This window comes from Humulus lupulus, chromosome 5 (assembly GCF_963169125.1).
Source record: "Humulus lupulus chromosome 5, drHumLupu1.1, whole genome shotgun sequence".
Classification (NCBI taxonomy): Eukaryota; Viridiplantae; Streptophyta; class Magnoliopsida; order Rosales; family Cannabaceae; genus Humulus; species Humulus lupulus.
This window is the reverse complement of record NC_084797.1, coordinates 39,969,383-39,990,661: the sequence shown is the minus strand read 5'-3', so window position 1 is coordinate 39,990,661 and position 21,279 is coordinate 39,969,383. Positions and strand designations below refer to the sequence as shown.

The 21,279-nt window shown below is 30.7% G+C and overlaps 3 protein-coding genes across 3 annotated transcripts; 2 read left to right on the top strand and 1 right to left on the bottom strand.

Annotated features, from left to right (window-relative positions):
* The first annotated feature begins 593 nt into the window (after window positions 1–593).
* Window positions 594–2,173, top strand: LOC133779069 (uncharacterized). Its single transcript, XM_062219070.1, has 2 exons — window positions 594–1,588; window positions 1,747–2,173. The coding sequence occupies exons 1-2, from the start codon at window positions 594–596 to the stop codon at window positions 2,171–2,173; spliced, it is 1,422 nt and encodes a 473-aa protein (XP_062075054.1).
* Window positions 2,174–2,179: 6 nt separating this feature from the next.
* Window positions 2,180–3,181, top strand: LOC133779068 (uncharacterized). The gene is made up of 3 exons (XM_062219069.1): window positions 2,180–2,491; window positions 2,570–2,869; window positions 3,122–3,181. The coding sequence occupies exons 1-3, from the start codon at window positions 2,180–2,182 to the stop codon at window positions 3,179–3,181; spliced, it is 672 nt and encodes a 223-aa protein (XP_062075053.1).
* Window positions 3,182–7,589: 4,408 nt separating this feature from the next.
* LOC133779067 (uncharacterized) lies at window positions 7,590–11,283 on the bottom strand. The gene is made up of 9 exons (XM_062219068.1): window positions 11,209–11,283; window positions 10,290–11,099; window positions 9,993–10,175; window positions 9,469–9,840; window positions 9,163–9,372; window positions 8,762–9,075; window positions 8,541–8,670; window positions 7,865–8,412; window positions 7,590–7,773 (listed from the first exon to the last, which is right to left on the bottom strand). The coding sequence occupies exons 1-9, from the start codon at window positions 11,281–11,283 to the stop codon at window positions 7,590–7,592; spliced, it is 2,826 nt and encodes a 941-aa protein (XP_062075052.1).
* Window positions 11,284–21,279: the final 9,996 nt, after the last annotated feature.

The following is a 21,279-nucleotide window of genomic DNA, read 5'->3' as shown; positions in this document are numbered from 1 at the left end:
ACTTTTTAAACTTACCTGGAGTGTCTGCAATTGACCCAACAGCTCTTTTGAAGTTCCCACTGAAACCACAGCCATATTATCCACCACAAACAATTTTTCCCGAACATCTTTTGTTTCATCTCCCATGCAGTATACTTGCTCTTCTGATGAGACCAGCCTTTGCTTTAGCACTTCTTCAACTTGTCTTATTTCTGTCATTTTCTTTTTGAGATCCATTTCTCTTGCCAAAATTATTTCCAGCATCCTCAAAAATATGCCTTTGTTGTTCAGCACATTGAATCCTAATTTTAAGAACAATGTTGTAAATTATGAAAGTATTAGTTTAAATTTTTAGCCATTGAATGTTTGAGGTTTAAATTTTGTTGTAAAATAACATTATTATCTTCATCTTCACGATAAAACATCTTTTGCATTACTTTGATTCTTCTTATTGAGTCACAAATATTATTGACACTTAGTTTTGCAAAAATTGTGTTTGCCTTGAGATGAGTGAAGTTAAGGCAAAAAGTATATTGAATTGATTTTTTTTTTTTAATTTCTATCCAAGATAAAGCAATAAGCTCTCATGGTTGTGTTATTTTTTATTGCAGGAAATGGATAAGATAATGTTATTTGTAGTTTTTAACGGAAGATGGAATGCAAACAACAAATACATTGATCATGAAGTGAAAATATTGATGGTGGAAAAGGATATCAAGTATGTGGAATTGGTAAACAAGATATACAAAGAGCTCAGATTGAATGAAAGATTGATTTCAACAAACTTGATTTTTGATGCAAATATGGATACAAGCAAAGGAATGAAGATAGAAAGTGATGAGAATTTACAAGTTTATCTAAACTTGAACAAGACTGTGGAAGAGTTGAAAAAATGTCCTCTCATCGTTGAAGTAGAACAGAGAAATCAAACCATTTCTTTGCCAAGAGAAGCTAGCATTCCATCTGCTTTAGCAAGCAATGCAACAAGTCACAGTTTGACTCTCACAGACCTCAATACGAATACTGCAAGCACTAGCAAGATGAAGAGTGCCTCAACACAAGAATCCAACAAATTTACAGAACACGGGCAAGAAGCTCAATCACCTCTGCATGTGTTGCCGAATATGGAGATTGAAGACATAAGACTCAATTATGTTTTCAAGAATAAGACTGATCTAAAACATACACTTGCGAAAATAGCCATCAAGAAACACTTTCAGTACAGAATTCAAAAATCATGTTCAGAAGCATTTTGGGCAAAATGCATAGATGAGAATTGTGGCTGGTATGTACGTGCAAGAAGCTCAAAAGTATCAGACTACTTTCGAGTTATCAAATACCATAAACACCACACATGCTCCTTAAATCACAAAAAATTTGAAAATAGACAAGCAAGTGCAAAAGTCATCAGTAGTTACTTCAAAGAGAAGTTTCGTGACCCAGGATCAACCTATCGACCAAGGCAAATAATAAGAGACATGAGAGATGAACATGGGGTAGGTGTAACATACAATAAAGCCTGGAGAGCAAAAACACTTGCAGCTAATGATGTTAGAGGGTCAAATGAGGAAAGTTATGCATTGTTGCCTTCATATTTGTATATGCTACAGTTGGCCAACCCAGGAACTATCACAAGAGTATGTAAAGATGAAGAAAACAGGGATTAATAATATTTATAATTTGCATTCCTATATTAAAGGCTTTACTGATTACAATCCATATCTTACATCTCTAGGAATTGGTTGTTTTTTTATTTAAATTTTACAGGTTTAAATACATGTTTATTGCTTTTGGGGCTTCATTAGATGGATGGAAGCAATGTAGACCGGTTATAGTGGTAGATGGAACATTTTTAAAGACGAAATGTGGAGGTACACTGTATGCAGCTTGTGTTAAAGATGGAAACAATCAAATTTTTCCGCTCGACTTTGGAATTGGGGATTCAAAAAATGACAATGCATGGATATGGTTCTTTACAAGACTAAAAGAAGCAATAGGAGATCGAGAAAACTTGTGCATAGTATCTGACAGGCATAAAAGCATCAAAAATGCAGTTGAACAAGTGTATCTTGGTGTATATCATGGAGTTTGTCTTTATCATTTGAAGCAAAATCTAAGGACTAAGTTTAGGGGATTACATGTGCATGCCATATTTGAAACTGCTTCAAGAGCGTACTCAGCTCAAGAATATTAGTCTGCCATGGCTGAATTACAGAAAATTAGCCCTGAAATGACCACTTATCTTTTGGAAGCAAAACCAGAAAAATGGGCTCGACCATTCTTTCCAACGAAAAGGTATAACATTCTTACAAGAAACATTGCCAAATCTATAAATGCAGCAATTGTGCATGCAAGAGAATTGCCTATAACGTCGTTAATAGAAGCTATAAGAGAGATGCTCCAAAGATGGTTTTCAACAAGAAAAGAAGCAGCAATCAACCAATTTGTTGAGGTGACAAAATGGGCAAATGATGAAATGGAGATCAAACTTGATGTGGCATTTCGAATGAAGGTATGTTATTAAAGTTACATTTATTTTCTTTTTGTTCGGATTTTAAATTTATTGCTTAATAATTGTATTGTTTCACAGGTAGATGCAATTGATGCAATGAAATCTAGTGTCACATATGGTGATCGAGTGTTTGTTGTCGACTTGGAACAACATATGTGCACATGTAATGAATTTCAACTAGAGGGAATTTCATGTGCACATGCTATTGCAACAATTGAAAGCAAGTACTTGGACAAGTACACATTTTGCTCAAATTGGTATAAAAATTCTGTTTTGAAAGAGACATATGCAGGATCAATTAATCCTCTTCCAGATAAAGATGATTGGAGTGTCCCAGATGAAATTATAGGAGATAGCATGAAAGCTCCAAAATTCAAAGTAAAACAAGGACGTCCCAAGAAAAAAAGAATTCCATCAACAGGAGAATTTCCTAAGCATGTTCGAATAGTCAAGTGTGGAAATTGCGGAATATTGGGGCATAATAGAAAGAATTGTAAAAGCCAACCAATTCTAAAAGAAGGATAACATTGAGTTGTGAATTGCATACATATCATGATCATTGAGATTGATTATTGTCCTTGAGTACAGTGCATTATGCATGAAAGCATGAACTGTTGTTATCTGTTGCAGTCTAAAGACTACAAAAATGCAATGTTATACATATTTGTTGCGTTGTGGACTTGTGGATAAGAATGTTTATACATTTATTAAAGTACATTTGTTTTTTATTATATTATTATCTATTTAATTTATGAAAAATAGGAATTGATATTAGTGAGAGATGAATTTGACAGAAAAAGGTTATAAAAGATGATAGATTATCATCTTTAAATTATGACAAATTTATCAGTTAATCTTATTTATTTAAGGCTTGCGGTTTAAATTTCTAGGCAAGGTGTTTAAATTTAAAACATAGGGGTTTAAATTTAAAGTTTAGGGGTTTAAATTTAAAACATAGTTGGTTAAATAGAGTTGGATTATAAATAGAGCTTAATGGATAAAAATTTGATACCATTTAGCCTTGTGGTTCAAAATTTGATTCCATTTAGCCATGTGGTTCAAAATTTGAAGCCATTTGCATTGTGGTTTAAATTTTTATGAAAGTGGTTTAAATTTAAAGCTTATAGTTTAAATTCTTAGGCAAGTGCTTTAAATTTAAAGCTTAGCAATTTAAATATAAAACTTTGTTGTTTAAAGATACTTGGATTATAAACCCTTTAGGCAAGGGCCATTTTCCCCGCCGCGGCGCACAGAACCTTTAGACATTAGAGCCGCGGCGCTCAGAATGAAACAAAAAATAGCAATTATTTGTCACTGGGCGCCGCAGCTCTAATTTATATGGGCCGCGGCGCACAGTCACACCTAAAAATAAAATATATAATTTTTTTTTTTTTTTTTTTTGCCACTAACAACTTCTGGTCTAAAATTTTTGACGAATAAGGAAATTAGGTTTAAATTTAAAAATAATTGGTTTAATAGAGTTTTATTATAAGTAGAGCTTAATAGATAAAAATTTGATACCATTTAGCCTTGGGGTTTAAAGTTTAGGGCAAGTGGTTTAAATTTAAAGCTTAGTGGTTTAAATTTAAAACATTGAGGGTAAAAGAGACTTGGATTATAAATAGAGCTGAATGGATAAAAATACATAAATTTTGGATCAAAATTTTATAATATTTATCGTCGGGGTTCAAAATTTGATGTCATTTAGCTTAGGGGTTCAAAATTTGATTCCATTTAGAGTTGTGGTTCAAAATTTGATTCCATTAGAGTTGTGGTTCAAAATTTGATTCCATTTAGCTACGTGGTTCAAAATTTGATGCCTTTTTTATTGTGGTTTAAAGTTGTAGGCAAGAGGTTTAAATTTAAAACATAGTTGGTTAAATAGAGTTGGATTATAAATAGAGCTTAATGGATAAAAATTTGATACCATTTAGCCTTGTGGTTCAAAATTTGATTCCATTTAGCCATGTGGTTCAAAATTTGAAGCCATTTGCATTGTGGTTTAAAGTTTTATGAAAGTGGTTTAAATTTAAAGCTTAGTGGTTTAAATTCTTAGGCAAGTGCTTTAAATTTAAAGCTTAACAATTTAAATATAAAACTTTGTTGTTTAAAGATATTTGGATTATAAACCCTTTAGGCAAGGGCCATTTTCCCCGCCGCGGCGCACAGAACCTTTAGACATTAGAGCCGCGGCGCTCAGAATGAAACAAAAAATAGCAATTATTTGTCACTGGGCGCCGCGGCTCTAATTTATATGGGCCGCGGTGCACAGTCACACCTAAAAATAAAATATATAATTTTTTTTTTTTTGCCACTAACAACTTCTGGTCTAAAATTTTTGACGAATAAGGAAATTAGGTTTAAATTTAAAAATAATTGGTTTAATAGAGTTTTATTATAAGTAGAGCTTAATAGATAAAAATTTGATACCATTTAGCCTTGAGGTTTAAAGTTTAGGGCAAGTGGTTTAAATTTAAAGCTTAGTGGTTTAAATTTAAAACATTGAGGGTAAAAGAGACTTGGATTATAAATAGAGCTGAATGGATAAAAATACATAAATTTTGGATCAAAATTTTATAATATTTATCGTTGGGGTTCAAAATTTGATGTCATTTAGCTTAGGGGTTCAAAATTTGATTCCATTTAGAGTTGTGGTTCAAAATTTGATTCCATTTAGCCACGTGGTTCAAAATTTGATGCCTTTTTTATTGTGGTTTAAAGTTGTAGGCAAGAGGTTTAAATTTAAACCTTAGTGGTTTAAATTTAAAACATAGGGGTTTAAATTTTAAGCTTAGGGGTTTAAATTTAAAACATAGTTGGTTAAATAGAGTTGGATTATAAATAGAGCTTAATGGATAAAAATTTGATACCATTTAGCCTTGTGGTTCAAAATTTGATTCCATTTAGCCATGTGGTTCAAATTTTGAAGCCATTTGCATTGTGGTTTAAAGTTTTATGAAAGTGGTTTAAATTTAAAGCTTAGTGGTTTAAATTCTTAGGCAAGTGCTTTAAATTTAAAGCTTAACAATTTAAATATAAAACTTTGTTGTTTAAAGATACTTGGATTATAAACCCTTTAGGCAAGGGCCATTTTCCCCGCCGCGGCGCACAGAACCTTTAGACATTAGAGCCGCGGCGCTCAGAATGAAACAAAAAATAGCAATTATTTGTCACTGGGCGCCGCGGCTCTAATTTATATGGGCCGCGGCGCACAGTCACACCTAAAAATAAAATATATAATTTTTTTTTTTTTTTGCCACTAACAACTTCTGGTCTAAATTTTTTGACGAATAAGGAAATTAGGTTTAAATTTAAAAATAATTGGTTTAATAGAGTTTTATTATAAGTAGAGCTTAATAGATAAAAATTTGATACCATTTAGCCTTGGGGTTTAAAGTTTAGGGCAAGTGGTTTAAATTTAAAGCTTAGTGGTTTAAATTTAAAACATTGAGGGTAAAAGAGACTTGGATTATAAATAGAGCTGAATGGATAAAAATACATAAATTTTGGATCAAAATTTTATAATATTTATCGTTGGGGTTCAAAATTTGATGTCATTTAGCTTAGGGGTTCAAAATTTGATTCCATTTAGAGTTGTGGTTCAAAATTTGATTCCATTTAGCCATGTGGTTCAAAATTTGATGCCTTTTTTATTGTGGTTTAAAGTTGTAGGCAAGAGGTTTAAATTTAAACCTTAGTGGTTTAAATTTAAAACATAGGGGTTTAAATTTTAAGCTTAGGGGTTTAAATTTAAAACATAGTTGGTTAAATAGAGTTGGATTATAAATAGAGCTTAATGGATAAAAATTTGATACCATTTAGCCTTGTGGTTCAAAATTTGATTCTATTTAGCCATGTGGTTCAAAATTTGAAGCCATTTGCATTGTGTTTTAAAGTTTTATGAAAGTGGTTTACATTTAAAGCTTAGTGGTTTAAATTCTTAGGCAAGTGCTTTAAATTTAAAGCTTAACGGTTTAAATTTAAAACTTAGTTGTTTAAAGACACTTGGATTATAAAAATAGCTTAATGGATAAAAATTTTAATTTTGAGTTCAAAATTATATACCATTTAGCCTAGTTGTTCAATATTTGATGCCATTTGGTTTGTGGTTTACATTCTTAGGTAAGTGGTTTAACTTTAAAGCAAAACGGTTTAAAATTAAAGCTTAGTGGTTTAAATAGACTTGGATTATAAATAGAGCTTAATAGATAAATTTTTTAAAAACGCGATTAAAGAGGTTTAATTTTAAAGTTTAGTGTTTAAAATTTAAAGCTTAGTGGTTTAAAGAGACTTGGAATATAAATATAGCTTAATGGATAAAAATTTATAAATTATAGTTCAAAATTTGATTCCATTTAGCCATGTGGTTCAAAATTTGATGCCATATGGTCTGGGGTTTAAATTTTTAAATAAGAGGTTTAATTTTAAAGTTTAGGGGTTTAAACTTAAAGCTTATTGGATTAAATTTAAAACATTGTGGTTTAAAGATACTTCGATTATAAATATATCTTAATGGATATAACTTTATAAATTATGAATCATAATTTGAATCCATTTAGCATTGTGGTTCAAAATTTAAAACATTGTGGTTTAAAGAGACTTGATTTATAAGTAGAGCTTAACAGATAAAAATTTATATTTTATTTTTCAAAACTTGATGCCATTTAGCATTGTGGTTCAAAATTTGATGCTATTTAGTCTTGTGGTTCAAAGTTTGATGCCATCTGGATTGTTGTTTAAAATTATTGGAAAGTGGTTTAAATTTAAAGGTTAGGTGTTTACAATGTTTCTTGTTCAAGAAAAAGAATTGCTATTTAAATTTTTAGACAAACGGTTTACATTTAAAGGTTAGGGGTTTAAATATAAAACTTAGTAGTTTAAATTTAAAACATTATGGTTTAAAGAGACTTGAATTAAAACTCATATGGTAAAGATTAGTACCACTTGGGAAGTAATTCTCATTGCTAAACTCATATGGTAAGTTTATGATATCAAGCACAAAAACTCAGAGTTCCACAACTCTTGATTTAGAGGGTCAGTGAGCAATAAAAACATTCTTAAAACAAAAAGTATTGAGAATCATATTTTGTTGTTGTGATCATACATGACACAAGTTCTCTGATGGAGTTTCATGACCGTGCTTCCTCTTGTACCCATGATCCCAAAATTCTAAGGCCATCTTCCTTCTCATATCAACAATATTGTTTGGACCAATTTTGAATGGAGACATCCCCATCATTAACAACTCAGCCATTTTTATCACGTAAATACCACAATCAAACCTACAAATTGGTAAAAACAAAATTCAACAGAAAAAATTGAGGAGAAAAGAAAAACTCAGCATACAAAGTAATTGAATCTTAACAAACTCACGTGTTATTCTGAAAAGGAGTTTCAACCCATGAGAACCTAAAATCCTCACACATAGGTGCATAATGTTTACGTTTTTCATGGAAGCCCAAATAATCCAAAATGAATGGAAGAATTCTGCAATATTTCTTCACGCGTGTTTCAACATCTTCGTTATTGGGACTATTAAATGAGTCATAGACATAGATAATCTTTTTATCTATATGTAAAACTCCTAAGCTCCAATGATCTAAATAAATCCCCCTTCCTTGTGGAATAAGAAATGGCATGAAAACAAAGTCAACTTCAAACCATGACTTTCCAAATTTCAATATTTTTCCCAGAATGAAATCAATAATAGCCTTCATTTTGGGACATGGATGCTTTATCCTTTTATGTTGATCATTTTTTTTTACATCTGAAATTATCTTCCTTAAATAAGCTTCATCACAACTAATTAGGGTCATGTAGTGATCAAAAACACAACTTGTTGTAGTACATTTTCGAAATGAAGGATAACAAGTATGAGACAATGCCTTCTTTCGCAAATAGTAAAAAGATATATCAATATGCTGCAAAAAATATATATAAAAAAAAACGTAAAATATATAATCCAATTATAACATAACAAAATTGAAAATGAAAACAATCTAAAGTATGCACAATATAATAATAAATGCTAGATAGTATAAAATCTTACATCGTTGTTGATGAGACCTTCTGCATCACACAAATCGAAGAACCACTTTTTGTTGTCAATTTCTATTCCTCCCAATGATAAAGGTGATTTTAATTTGGCATGAAATGCAGCATATGGAGATGATTTACTTCTACAAAATCAACAAACATTTATAAAAAGATATATATATATATAAAATAATAAAAAAAATTGAAAAGAAAACACAAAGACAATTCATTTACCTTTTCTTATTCATACCATGAGTGTACCACTCCAAGAAGAACGAAATTGCTTCTGGAACAGGCATAACTTCATATTCACTCTCAAATGGAAATCTGCCTAAGAAATGACAAGTATTCTTTGCTTCTGTAGAGTTCACAGAAGAACAAAGCAATTCACTTGGTTCCACAATAGTTGTCATGGATGGTGGGGAAGCCATGATTGCACTTGAATCATCATGATCACTTTTCATTTGCTTCACTTCTTTTTGTTCTTCTGTTCCTCTATAGTTCTTTGCAATATTTTCTTTCTTTTGATAGAATTTTTCATTGACAACCTACATATCAAAAAAATCAGCAACTACAATTAAAAAAAAATAATTAATACATGTTTATGCAAGTATCATCAAATTCAAAGTTTATACTTGTGGGACACTTTTTACAATTGACAGAGAAGGAGGAATGCATTTTGGATTGTTAGGAACAATCTCGCCAGTTGATCTCAACAGTGTAGAAGGTTTTTTTATTTTCTCTAAAATTTTAGAAATATTTGGTGGTTGCTTGCCATGTATGCTCCTCTTATTATAATTTTCTCTTTGTTCAATAGGGGCATTTCTTGCAAAATTCATGCATTCCTACAAATAATAAAAGATGAAAGTTAAGAACATGATAATTAAATGAAAATTAACACAAAACTTTATTGAAAAATAGATAATATTTTAAATTTGTACCTTTGGTTGAGGAACACATTCAGGACTACTTAGAAGTATTTCACCACTTAACAAATCATTTATGCATGCTTGCAAATCCTCTTGAGCAGATAACTTTCTAGTTTTCTCTGAAACTTTGGAATCTTGCACATATTTCAAACGTTTTTTGCTTCTCTCTTTCACTTGTTCTCCTTCTTCATGTATGCATTTCTTTAAATCATTTTGTTTCACAAATTTCTTAATTAGTTGTTCATAATCTTCTATTTGTTTCTTCATGGCATCTGTATCTTTCGTTCTCTCATCAATTTGTGCCATGCATATATTAATCTGACCAATTCCACTTTTAATTTCAACAATATCTTTTTTTATTTCAATGATGTCCTCTTTGAGCTCCTAGGAAAAAAATCATAGGTGATAGAACAAATTAGAAAGAAAAAAAAAACAAAATATACTAAAATATAAACCGCAAGTCCTAAACAAAAATGAAAAAAAAAAAGAACATACATTATTAAATTATGAAAAAATAGTAGATAATATAAATATACCTTCAATATTGAAATAATTTCTTCATCAATTGAGCTACTTTTTGTCTTGTTACTCATCATTGAGGGGGGATTGTTTGCATCCATGTATATTCCTCTTTCAAGAATTACTGTGTCAGTAAACATACCATTAAGGTGTAATGACTCTTTTTCCGCACTAGATAGAGACAAACAAACATAATCAACCTATATACATAAAAATAAGAAAATCAATGAACAAAACAAAATTGTTAACAGTACAACAATTGAAATTAATTGAAGAACAATACTAAAAATATAAATATATATATGAATACGTACTTTTGATTTTTGGAAAACTTTAGACCAAATTGATCGGAGATTGTTCACTTTAGTTGACTTCCAATTTAAGATTCTAGGGATTTTTGAACTTACACGAGCGCCAAACAAAGATCCCAATGATGGAATAACCTCATAACCCCACACTTGGAAAGCCACAGGGAAGCCGCACAACTCATAATTGTTTTTTTGCAAATCCAAAACACTTGAAATACTCCCAATAGTTTCATTGAACGAACGACGACCCCATGGATAATTCTCAAACTTTTGTTCATCATCAACCAATTTCAAAACAAAGTCATCAACAAACCTGTCACCTCTTTTACTTTCTAAAATATTTTGCACAATATGTACTTTAGCTATCTTAACGGCATCTTCGTCATCTATTTTTGAAGACATGAGAAGGTTTTTCAAGTCATTTCTTGAGATTGATGATTTCCCAGAGAAGTACTTTTCTATTAATCTATTGGGTTGAACACTATGATCAACATCAGTAGGAAGTTGGGAACAATTTAGACCAGTTATTAGAGCAAATTCTTCAATTCCAAACTTTGCTCTTTTCCCTCCAAAGTTCATTCGGATGTCTTGTCTACTAGAGCTACCCTCCTCATGAAGAATTAGAGAATGAACAATCATGGAACAAAGTTTTAGGTTACTATTAATATCTAAGAGAAATCCCAAGCATGAATCCTTTAACTTTTCAAATTGAGCATCGGTTAGAGAATTCTCGATACAACGGAAATTGAGTTGATGATCTTGAAAATTAACTTTCATTTGATTCTTAGCAAAAATCAGCTTATTTGGATTTAAATTCTGCACATAAAAATAAAAAAAATAGAAAACAAATAATTAAATCGAAAATATTATCTTCTTTTATTTTTTAAAGCGAAAAACGAAACATATATAAACAATGTAAAATTACCTTGAAAACATTCAATTTTTTATGATAATAACCTAATTTCCTATTCTTCTTCGTGATACGAGCTTTCTTTGCCATATCTTACATAAAAAACAAGCAAAAGATATAAACAACATGTTATTAAAATAACACTTCCAGCTTTAAAATATATATATATATATAAAAAAGAACAAACAAAACACATAATATTGAAGACATTTTCATACATTTAATCATGGAATTTAATGTCCTATAAATATAATAATATTGAATCAAAATCGCATATTCTCAGGATTATACAAACTGCAATTTAGTTAAGACATTTTGTCAAACACTTACAAGGCATGAAAATCAATTCAACAAAAGAGTAATAAAATCCTTATTCTTAATACTATACAATTGAATTTCAGTTGAAGTATTTTGTCAAACAGATACAATGCATGATAATGAACTAAAATCAAAGCATTAAAATAATCATTATTGGATGCATGGATAAGTTAAGTGAAACAATGAATACATATATATATATATACAACGAAAAAAAACAGAATATATTTTACAGTTACTTGCATCTATTAACATTGTTAAATTTTAATTTTCAGTTAAGATTCAAAAAAAAAACACAGAATAAATTTGCAAGAAAACATTGAAAATACCTTGTTAGAAGCTCAACTTCAGCTCAAAAATCCTCTAATAGCTTCGAATATGGACGATAAAAAAAAGAATGGTTGTCCTCATAAAGGGAGGGTCAAACCAAAGCTATAAATGAAATGTTGAAAATGGAGAAGAAGATAATGAGTTTAGAGCTAAGAATGATTTGGGAAAACACTGAACTTGGGTTTGTGAAAACAATGAAAATATAATAATAATACAAATACGTAAGGGGTTATAATACAACACACTTTGGGCATGGGAAGAATGTGCCGCGGGTTTTTGATCTAATCATCGCGCCGCGGCGCGCATAAAAAGGAAGGCTAGAGCCGCAGTGCGCCGGTGGGTTAAAAATAAAGCAATTTTATGTAGCTGTGCGCCGCGGCTCGAAAATATATGGGCCGCGGCGCACAGTGAACACATATAACAAAATATATAATTTTTTTTTTTGCCAATCACAACTTGGGGTCTAAATTTTTAACCAACAAAATAATATGTTTTAAATTTAAAGGGTGTTGGTTTAAATTTTAAACATAATGGTTAAAAAGACAATGTTTATGATATAAGCCTAAATGATTATAACTTAAACTTTGAGGATTAAATTTGGATGCCATTTAAGATTAGGGGTTTAAATTTTAAGGCAAGTGGTTCAAATTTCAAGCCTTTTGATTTAAATTTCAAACCTAGGGGTTTAAAGATACAAGGTTTATAATTTAAGCTTAAAAGCATAAAAAAGTTCTAAATTGTTGCCTAAATTTTAAACCATTAGGCTCATGTTTTAAGCTATCCAAGTCTTGTGGTTTAAATTTTCAGGCAAGTGGTTTAAATTTTAAGCCTTGTGGTATACATTTAAATCTTAGTGGTTTAAATTAAAAATATTGTGGATTAAGTGGTCTTAATTTATAATTAAGGCTTGATGGATAAAAAATTATCAAATTGTGGTTTAAATGTGATGCCATTTAGCCTTGGGATACAAAATTTGATGCCATTTGGTTTGTGGTTTAAATTTTTACGGGAGTCGTTTAAATTTAAAAATTAGGGGTTTAAATTTAAAACATTTTGGTTTAAAGAAACTTGGATTATAAATAGAGATTAATGGATAAAAATTTATAAATAATGGTTCAAAAATTGATACTATTTAGCCTTGTAAATCAAAATTTGATGCATTTAGTCTTGTGGTTCAAAATTTTTAAGCAATTGGTTTAAATCTAAAGATAGGGGTTTAAATTTAAAGTTTAGTGTTTAAATTTAAAAGGTTGTGGTTTAAAGGGGCTTGGATTATAAATAGACCTTAATGGATAAAAATGTATAAATTGTGATTTAAATTTGGTGTCATTTAGCCTTGTGGTTCAAAATTTGATGCCAATTGCTTTATGGTTTAAATTTCTAGGCAAATGGTTTAAATTTAAAGCTTAGGAGTTTAAATTTAAAGCTCACTGGTTTAAACTTAAACTATTGTGGTTTAAAGAAACTTGGATTATTAAGAAAGGTTAATGAATAAAAATTATATACCATTCAGCCTTGTGGATCAAAATTTGATGCCTTTTAGATTGTGGTTTAAAGATTTAGGCAAGCGGTTTAAATTTAAACCTTAGTGGTTTAAATTTAAAGCTTAATGGTTTAAAATTCATAACATTGAGGGTAAAAGAGGCTTTGATTATGAATAGAGCTGAATGGATAAAAATTCATAAATTATGGATTAAAATTTGATGATATTTAGCTTTGTGGATCAAAATTTGATGATATTTAGCCTTGAGGTTCAAAATTTTTTTGCCAATCACAACTTGAGGTCTAAATTTTTAACCAAGAAAAAAATATGTTTTAAATTTTAAGGGTAGAATTTTAAATTTAGAGGGTGTTGGTTTAAATTTTAAACATAATGGTTAAAAAGACAATGTTTATGATATAAGGCTAAATGATTATAACTTAAACTTTGAGAATTAAATTTGGATGCCATTTAAGATTAGGGGTTTAAATTTTAAGGCAAGAAGTTCAAATTTCAAGCCTTTTGTTTAAATTTCAAACCTAGGGGTTTAAAGATACAAGGTTTACAATTTAAGCTTAAAAGGATAAAAAAAATTGTAAATTGTTGCCTAAATTTTAAACCATTAGGCTCATGTTTTAAGCCATCCAAGTCTTGTGGTTTAAATTTTCAGGCAAGTGGTTTAAATTTTAAGCCTTGTGGTATACATTTAAATCTTAGTGGTTTAAATTTAAAATATTGTGGATTAAGTGGTATTAATTTATAATTAAGGCTTAATGGATAAAAATTTATCAAATTGTGGTTTAAATGTGATGCCATTTAGCTTTGGGGTTCAAAATTTGATGCCATTTGGTTTGGGGTTTAAATTTAAAAATTAGGGGTTTAAATTTAAAACATTTTGGTTACAGAGACTTAGATTATAAATATAGCTTAATGGATAAAAATTTATAAATTATGGTTCAAAATTTGATTCCATTTAGCCTTGTAATTCAAAATTTGATGCATTTAGCCTTGTAGTTCAAAATTTTTAACCAATAGGTTTAAATCTAAAGTTAGGGGTTTAAATTTAAAGTTTAGGGGTTTAAATTTAAAAGGTTGTGGCTTAAAGAGATTTGGATTATAAATAGAGCTTAATGGATAAAAATTTATAAATTGTGATTTAAATGTGATGCCATTTATCCTTGTGGTTCAAAATTTGATGCCAATTGGTTTATGGTTTAAATTTTTAGGCAAGTTGTTTAAATTTAAATCTTAGCGGTTTAAATTTAAAGCTCACTGGTTTAAACTTAAATCATTGTGGTTTAAAGAAACTTGAATTATTAAAAGAGGTTAATGAATGAAAATTATATACCATTTAGCCTTGTGGTTCAAAATTTGATGCCATTTGGATTGTGGTTTTAAGGTTTAACTGCTTTTTTACCTTTTTGAATCTAAAATCGAAGCATGGTATTGTATGCTGGTAAATAACAAAATAGTTCAAATTCACTTCAAATTATTTTTCTTTCTTTCTTTCATTTTTTAGTAATTATCAAGCTTGAAGAAATTTTCTGTTCTGAAATTGATTTGAAACCTTTATTCTGAATTGATATAAAGCTGAAGTGAAAGCAGATTCTGGTACAACCACTTGAACTTTTGGGATGCTAACAGCTAACTTGTATTAGGAAACTTGAAATCTGGGGTTGCAGGCATGGCATTTTTCAACATACTCCAGCATATCAGACCTAACTTGGAGCAGAATTTAGCTGTTTTGTCATGAGAGAACACCACACATATTGGACAAATGAGCTTCTCTGGCTATTCCAGCTCATATCATAATTATTAAATTCAGGTCATTACATTAGGTTCTGCCCTCCTAGGCATCTAAATTGAGAGGCCTAGGTTAGTTATAAAAAGTAAATAAAACAAATCATGTAAAAATGACCATAATTACATTCATACAATTAACTAATGCTTGTCGTTTTCAAATGAAGTCGTTTTCAAATGAATCTTCATGTGAAGAAGATGAGCTCATCATCTTCATGTGAAGAACTTCCTTTAGCCAAATGACTTCAGCAATAAGGGGAGATTCAACTCCTTTGAACACTTCTTTAACACCCTCAATCAGCTCACCATCTTCATTCCTTGCTATCCAACCTATACCGAAACAGCCAACAAAATCAAACAAATCAGCATTAATAGTGATTTTGATTCTTCCTTGTCTTGCTTTAATTGATTGCACCAATTTATGAGATTCACTGAGACTACCAAGCAGATCCATCTCAATCTTGTGTTGGGCAGTCTTCCAATAATCAAAATAAGCTCTAGCAGAAGCCAATATCTCCTCTGCTGTCATCCTTCTTTCCACGCACAACACTTCATTTCTAGCTTTCCAAAACATCCAACAAACACATGCCAATCAAGCAAGAGTCATCCAACTTTTTATTGCTCTACACAGAAACTACCAAGCTAAGAACATCAGGACAAGTTGGCCCAAAAAATATCTGATAAAGCAACAGTAGATTGAAAAGATTAGCTTTCTAACATATAGTGCAGCCATTTAATGAAATACAAAACCAGATTGAATTCTTCTTTAGTCTAAATCTGCTGCATAGTCAGATTTAACAAAGCCAATCACACTTGATGCATCAGTTTGGGGACCAATATTAAACTTGTAGTAGAACAACTCTTTAAATATCTCATTAGCCACTTGACAACTTTAAAAATGCTCAATTCCTAGATTACTCAAAAATCTGCTAAGAATACTAACCCCATGACATGATGCTTCCAACCATGCATAAATGTATGGTTTTATTGCAATTATATCTTTTTGGTCTGTAGAGAATTTGGTCACTGAGAATGTCAGGGTTTTTAATCTTTCATCTCTATTTCATATATAAATGAAATCAGATAAAACCATACATTTAGAATAATTTGTTTTTGTTTTTTCTTAAATTAATCATTTCAACTCAAAAATTTTACTGCTCCTACTACATATGCTGCAAGAGTTTCTGATCAACTTGCCTTTGTACAAATGTTTATACAAATTAGGTTATCTTGGGTATTGACAACTCCATCAAATATGGTAAATTATAACTTTAATTGTTTTGTTTTATAATTGTTAAAGCAATGAACTACATCATATTGGGAGCTATGTATTGGTATATACTTGATGTTGGTTTTGTCTTCATGATAATCCTATGATGCCTTTGGCCCAATCTGGTGAGGTTTGGATGCTGATAATCACTACACTCTGGCCAAGAATGTGTCCCACAACTGCTGGGGTTGCTGTAGAGGATTTGTCTTGTTTACTGATACATTTGGTCTTTCAATCTTTGCTTGTGAAGGTTTTGGCAATCAGATTCAACTCCCATGCTGGTAGATTTTTTAATGGCTTGTGGAATTGCTTTTTTATTCACTTAACAGATTGGGATTATTCAAGCCACAACAAACATGGTAAAGACATGCTCAAAACTCTTGACTTGAAAAAAATAACCATGGATTTGCTTTTGAATATAACTTGTTATTCATTACAGAGTGGATCATTAGTACCGATAAGTCTATACTCTTGGTATTGGGATTCATATTAAGTTTATATAGGTATCTCAAAACTCTAATTAATCTTGAAACAAAAGGGTATAGTAGTACTACTAGATAAGAGAAAAAGAAAGTTGAAAATGAATTGGCCTAACAAGAGAAGTAAAATAATAACACAACATGTGAATAGGAAAAATCTCAGGGGTCTCTGGGAATTGATCTTTTTGGCAACTGATAAAAATAGAAAGAGAATTTTGGACCAACCGTTACTAGACAGTTAAAAAGGATATTTAAGAACAAGCATAAAATGTTCATATCATAAATATTAAATTCAGGTCATTACATTAGCTTCTGCCCTCCTAGGCATCTAAAGTAAGAGACCTACATTAGTTATAAAAAGTAAATAAAACAAATCAACAAGCTGACCAATAAACTAGTATGGGGGCTGCGGTGGATGTTGAGGATATGGAGGCTGGGAATCAAATGGTGGGAAAAGTGGTGGCTACTGAAAGAAGATAGGATCTTGTTGATTTTGGTCCCAGCGCCCAAGCAAAGAGTTGACATGGGTAGTGTGATCCGCATCATATTGACTACGTTGGGCATAGTAATGCATCAAATGCGAATTTTGCCGATATATAAAATCATTTTGTTGAATGATATGAGAGTTTTGTTGAGCTAAGAACTGCATATATGGATCTGTAGGGGGAGTGATACGAACATGTGCATCCTCAGCCATAGGTTCAATCTCTTCTTCCTCATTCTCCTCTGGTATGGCACCTGCTAAATTAGCTCTTGCTAACCGTTTAACAGTTTGTTCACCATATGCATTCACCATAACAGCAGTAATAGTAGGAAGAGCCCTAACATGGAGGTCATCTGTCCATGATGGAGTGTCAGCTTTTTGACACAACGTTGTAACAGTGGATGCATGTCCCAAACCTCCTGTTGTGCCTCCCCGTCCAAAATGTTTGAGGCTACTATTGATCACTTTGCCAATGTCAATTGTGTACCCCTCCATAATGGCATCAATAAGTAGTGCACGCTCAACAGTGATAGAGGATACATGAGAAACTGGAAGAAGATTTGCACACACAAAATAAGTCCAAGCAGTGGCTTTTTTTTGTCATATCTGCTTTCATCAAATATCGAGGTTTCTCATTAGACATAACCCATTGAGAGCCTGGTTTACACAAGCGATTTATCACCGCACCAAAATCAATTTGTCCTTCTATAAATTTTACATACTCATCCTCCTCAGGATCTAAGGTAACCAACTTGAAAATACCATTTATAGTATTAATATCGAAAGGCACCCATTTTCCACGAACAAAACATTTATTTTTGCGGCACTCCGGAATATTAGCATAAAATTCTATTACCAATTGTTTTATTCCTCCATAAGGTACTTGAACTAAAGTCTTCTACCCCCTCTGCTCAATATTAACAAGAATACTATTGTAAATTGGATCATGCTTTAGCCTAGAATCGAATTCCATGCCTCGTTCACCCAATACTTTCTTTGCTCGCATACTATCAAATCTCTTCTCAGCTTCTTCACTAACAAACTTATCTGAGTTAAACTTTGGATTTTTATCCCTAGAAGTAGAAGCTTCAGTAGATACCTTTGATTTCTTTTTAGGAGCCATTTGCACAAGATAAGACACAAAAAATATTTCTTCAAAATTACCTAAAAAATACAATACCAAAAACAATGATGTCAAAACATTGTATAATCATCAAATAGGCATATATTTATATTTATAATAACTCATATATATATAATATTGAATTGCCTAAAAAAAATTAGGGGTGATAAAAAAAGCAAGCAATAAGCTCACAACATATAATTCTCCAAGACATAAAAAGCAAGCAATGGGCTTTAATGTGTAATTATAAGGTGGAGACAGATCGTATGCTCAGAACATATAATTCTCCAATACATATAATTCTACAAGCAATCAATGAGCTCACAACATATAATTCTCCTAAACATAATTATGTTTCATATAATTTACAATTATCATCTTCTGCTTAGAAAATATCATAAAATGTAATTTGGAAGTAAAGAAAGTAGATTGCTAGAATGATTCTTGAAAATTTGACCATATATTACGAATTCTTATGTATCATGATTGATCTTTGAAATACTAATGTTTTTAATTTCTCTATTGCAGCTTTATACAGGAAATGGGTTCTTAGCTTCTACACTAAAATACTGTTTATTACTATTCATTATAATATATGAACATTTTTTTTGTTTTTTTATTAGTTTCAATGCTTTGAACCTTAGAAATCAAAGAAGCAATGTTTTCTTTGGTTTAAAGAATACATTCATGTAAAATATTTTTAATTTATCAGTGAAAGAGATTCTATATCAACCTCAAATAATACTCACAGACTCATATCATATATGTTGTTTTATACGATTCAATCAAACAATTTTTTTAATTTTTTTTTCTTTGGTTTAAATAATCTAGAAAACTCAAATGTCTTCTTCTCATTCAATACATGTTTGTCTCTTTTCGTTTCCTTATGCCACAGCGTTGCATTTTAAACCTTTTCTATCTAGGCCAAAAATAATCACGAGACCAAAAATAATGAAATTATGACATAGAACATCATTGAGTCAATTTCACAAACACTTGGTGGGCACACTAATAAAACAACCTTCAATACTTGATTTCCAACAATGCAATGCCCAAAAACTTAAACATAAAATGCAGTAATCAACAAAAACTAAGAAACAAACAACAACTTAAACAAATATAAAAGTTCCTCTACTAACAACAAAACACCCCTAAAATAACTAACATCATAACATAGATTTTTTCTAAACAAAGAATCTTCTTCATACAAGATTTAATATAAGAATTATAATACATATACTTACTTGAAAATCTTCTTCCAAGATGGCACACAAAAGTTCTAAACCCGGAAAAGATGATTGAACCCTAAAACGGAATATGATGTTTTGAAATAATGAATAAATGAGATCTAGAAAAGTATATAAAAAGTAGAGGGCTCGGGGTCGCGCCACGACACTCTATTATTGAGCCGCGGCGCGCAGACAAGGAAATTTATTGGAAATGTAGTGCCGCGGCTCCCAGCGAAGGTAGACTTTTATTGCAATTTGGCGCCGCGGCGCTCAGCGACAGCAAACTAATTGCAATTTTAGCGAGCCACGGCTCTCTTTTCTTTATAGAGAATAACTTAACAATGCTCACACAATATAAAATGATAAATTTGATGTCATTTAGTGTTGGGGTTCAATATTTGATTCGATTTGGATTGTAGTTTAAATTTTTAGAAAAGTTGTTCAAACTTAAAGCTTAGGGGTTTACATTAAAAACATTGTTGGATAAAGAGACTTGGATTATAAATATATCTTAATGGATAAAAATTTATAAATTTTGGTTTAAATTTGATGCCAATTATCCTTGTGGATCAAAATTCATGATGCCATTTAGCATTAGGGATCAAAATTTGATGCCATTTATATTGTGGTTTAAATTTAAAACTTAGGGGTTTAAATTTAATGCTTAGAGGTTTAAATTTAAAATATTGTGGTTTAAAGAGACTTGGATTATAAATAGAGCTGAATGGATAAAAATTCATAAATTTTGGTTCAAAAGTTTATGTCATTTATGTATGTGGTTGAAAATTTGATGTCATTTAGCCTAGGGGTTCAAAATTTTATTCCATTTGGTTTGTGGCTTAAATTCTTAAGCAAGTGGCTTCAATTTAAAGATTAACGGTTTAAGTTTAATACTTAGTGGTTTAAATAGACTTGGATTATAAATAGAACTTAATGGATTAAAATTTATAAATTTTGGTTTAAATTTGATGCCAATTAGCCTTGTGGATCAAAATTCGTGATGCCATTTAGCATTAGGGATCAAAATTTGATGCCATTTATATTGTGGTTTAAAATTTTAAACAAGTGGTTTAAATTTAAAGCTTAGGGGTTTAAATTTAAAACTTAGGGGTTTAAATTTAAAACTTAGAGGTTTAAATTGAAAATATTGTGGTTTTAAGCTTAGGGGTTTCGCCGCGGCGCACAGACACTATGAAACATCAGAGCCGCGGCGCCCAGGGAAAAAAGACAGATTGGATCTTGTTTTCTCTGCGCGCCGCGACACTATTTTATTAGGGCCGCGACGCACAGAGCATGTAACTTCTATTAATATAATTTTTTTTTTCATTGCCAATCAGAACATGAGCTCTAAATTTTTGACAAATAATGAAACTTGGATTAAAATTTAAAGCCTATTTACTTTAATTTAAAGGCTAAGGATTTAAACTTTGAATGAAACTGTTAATTAGATTATTATTATTATGATTTAAGCCTAAAAGATTAAAACTTAAACCTTGTGGATTAAATTTTAATTGCTATTTAAGATTAATGGTTCATAGTTTAAGTCATTTAAGGCTTGCGGTTTAAAATTTTA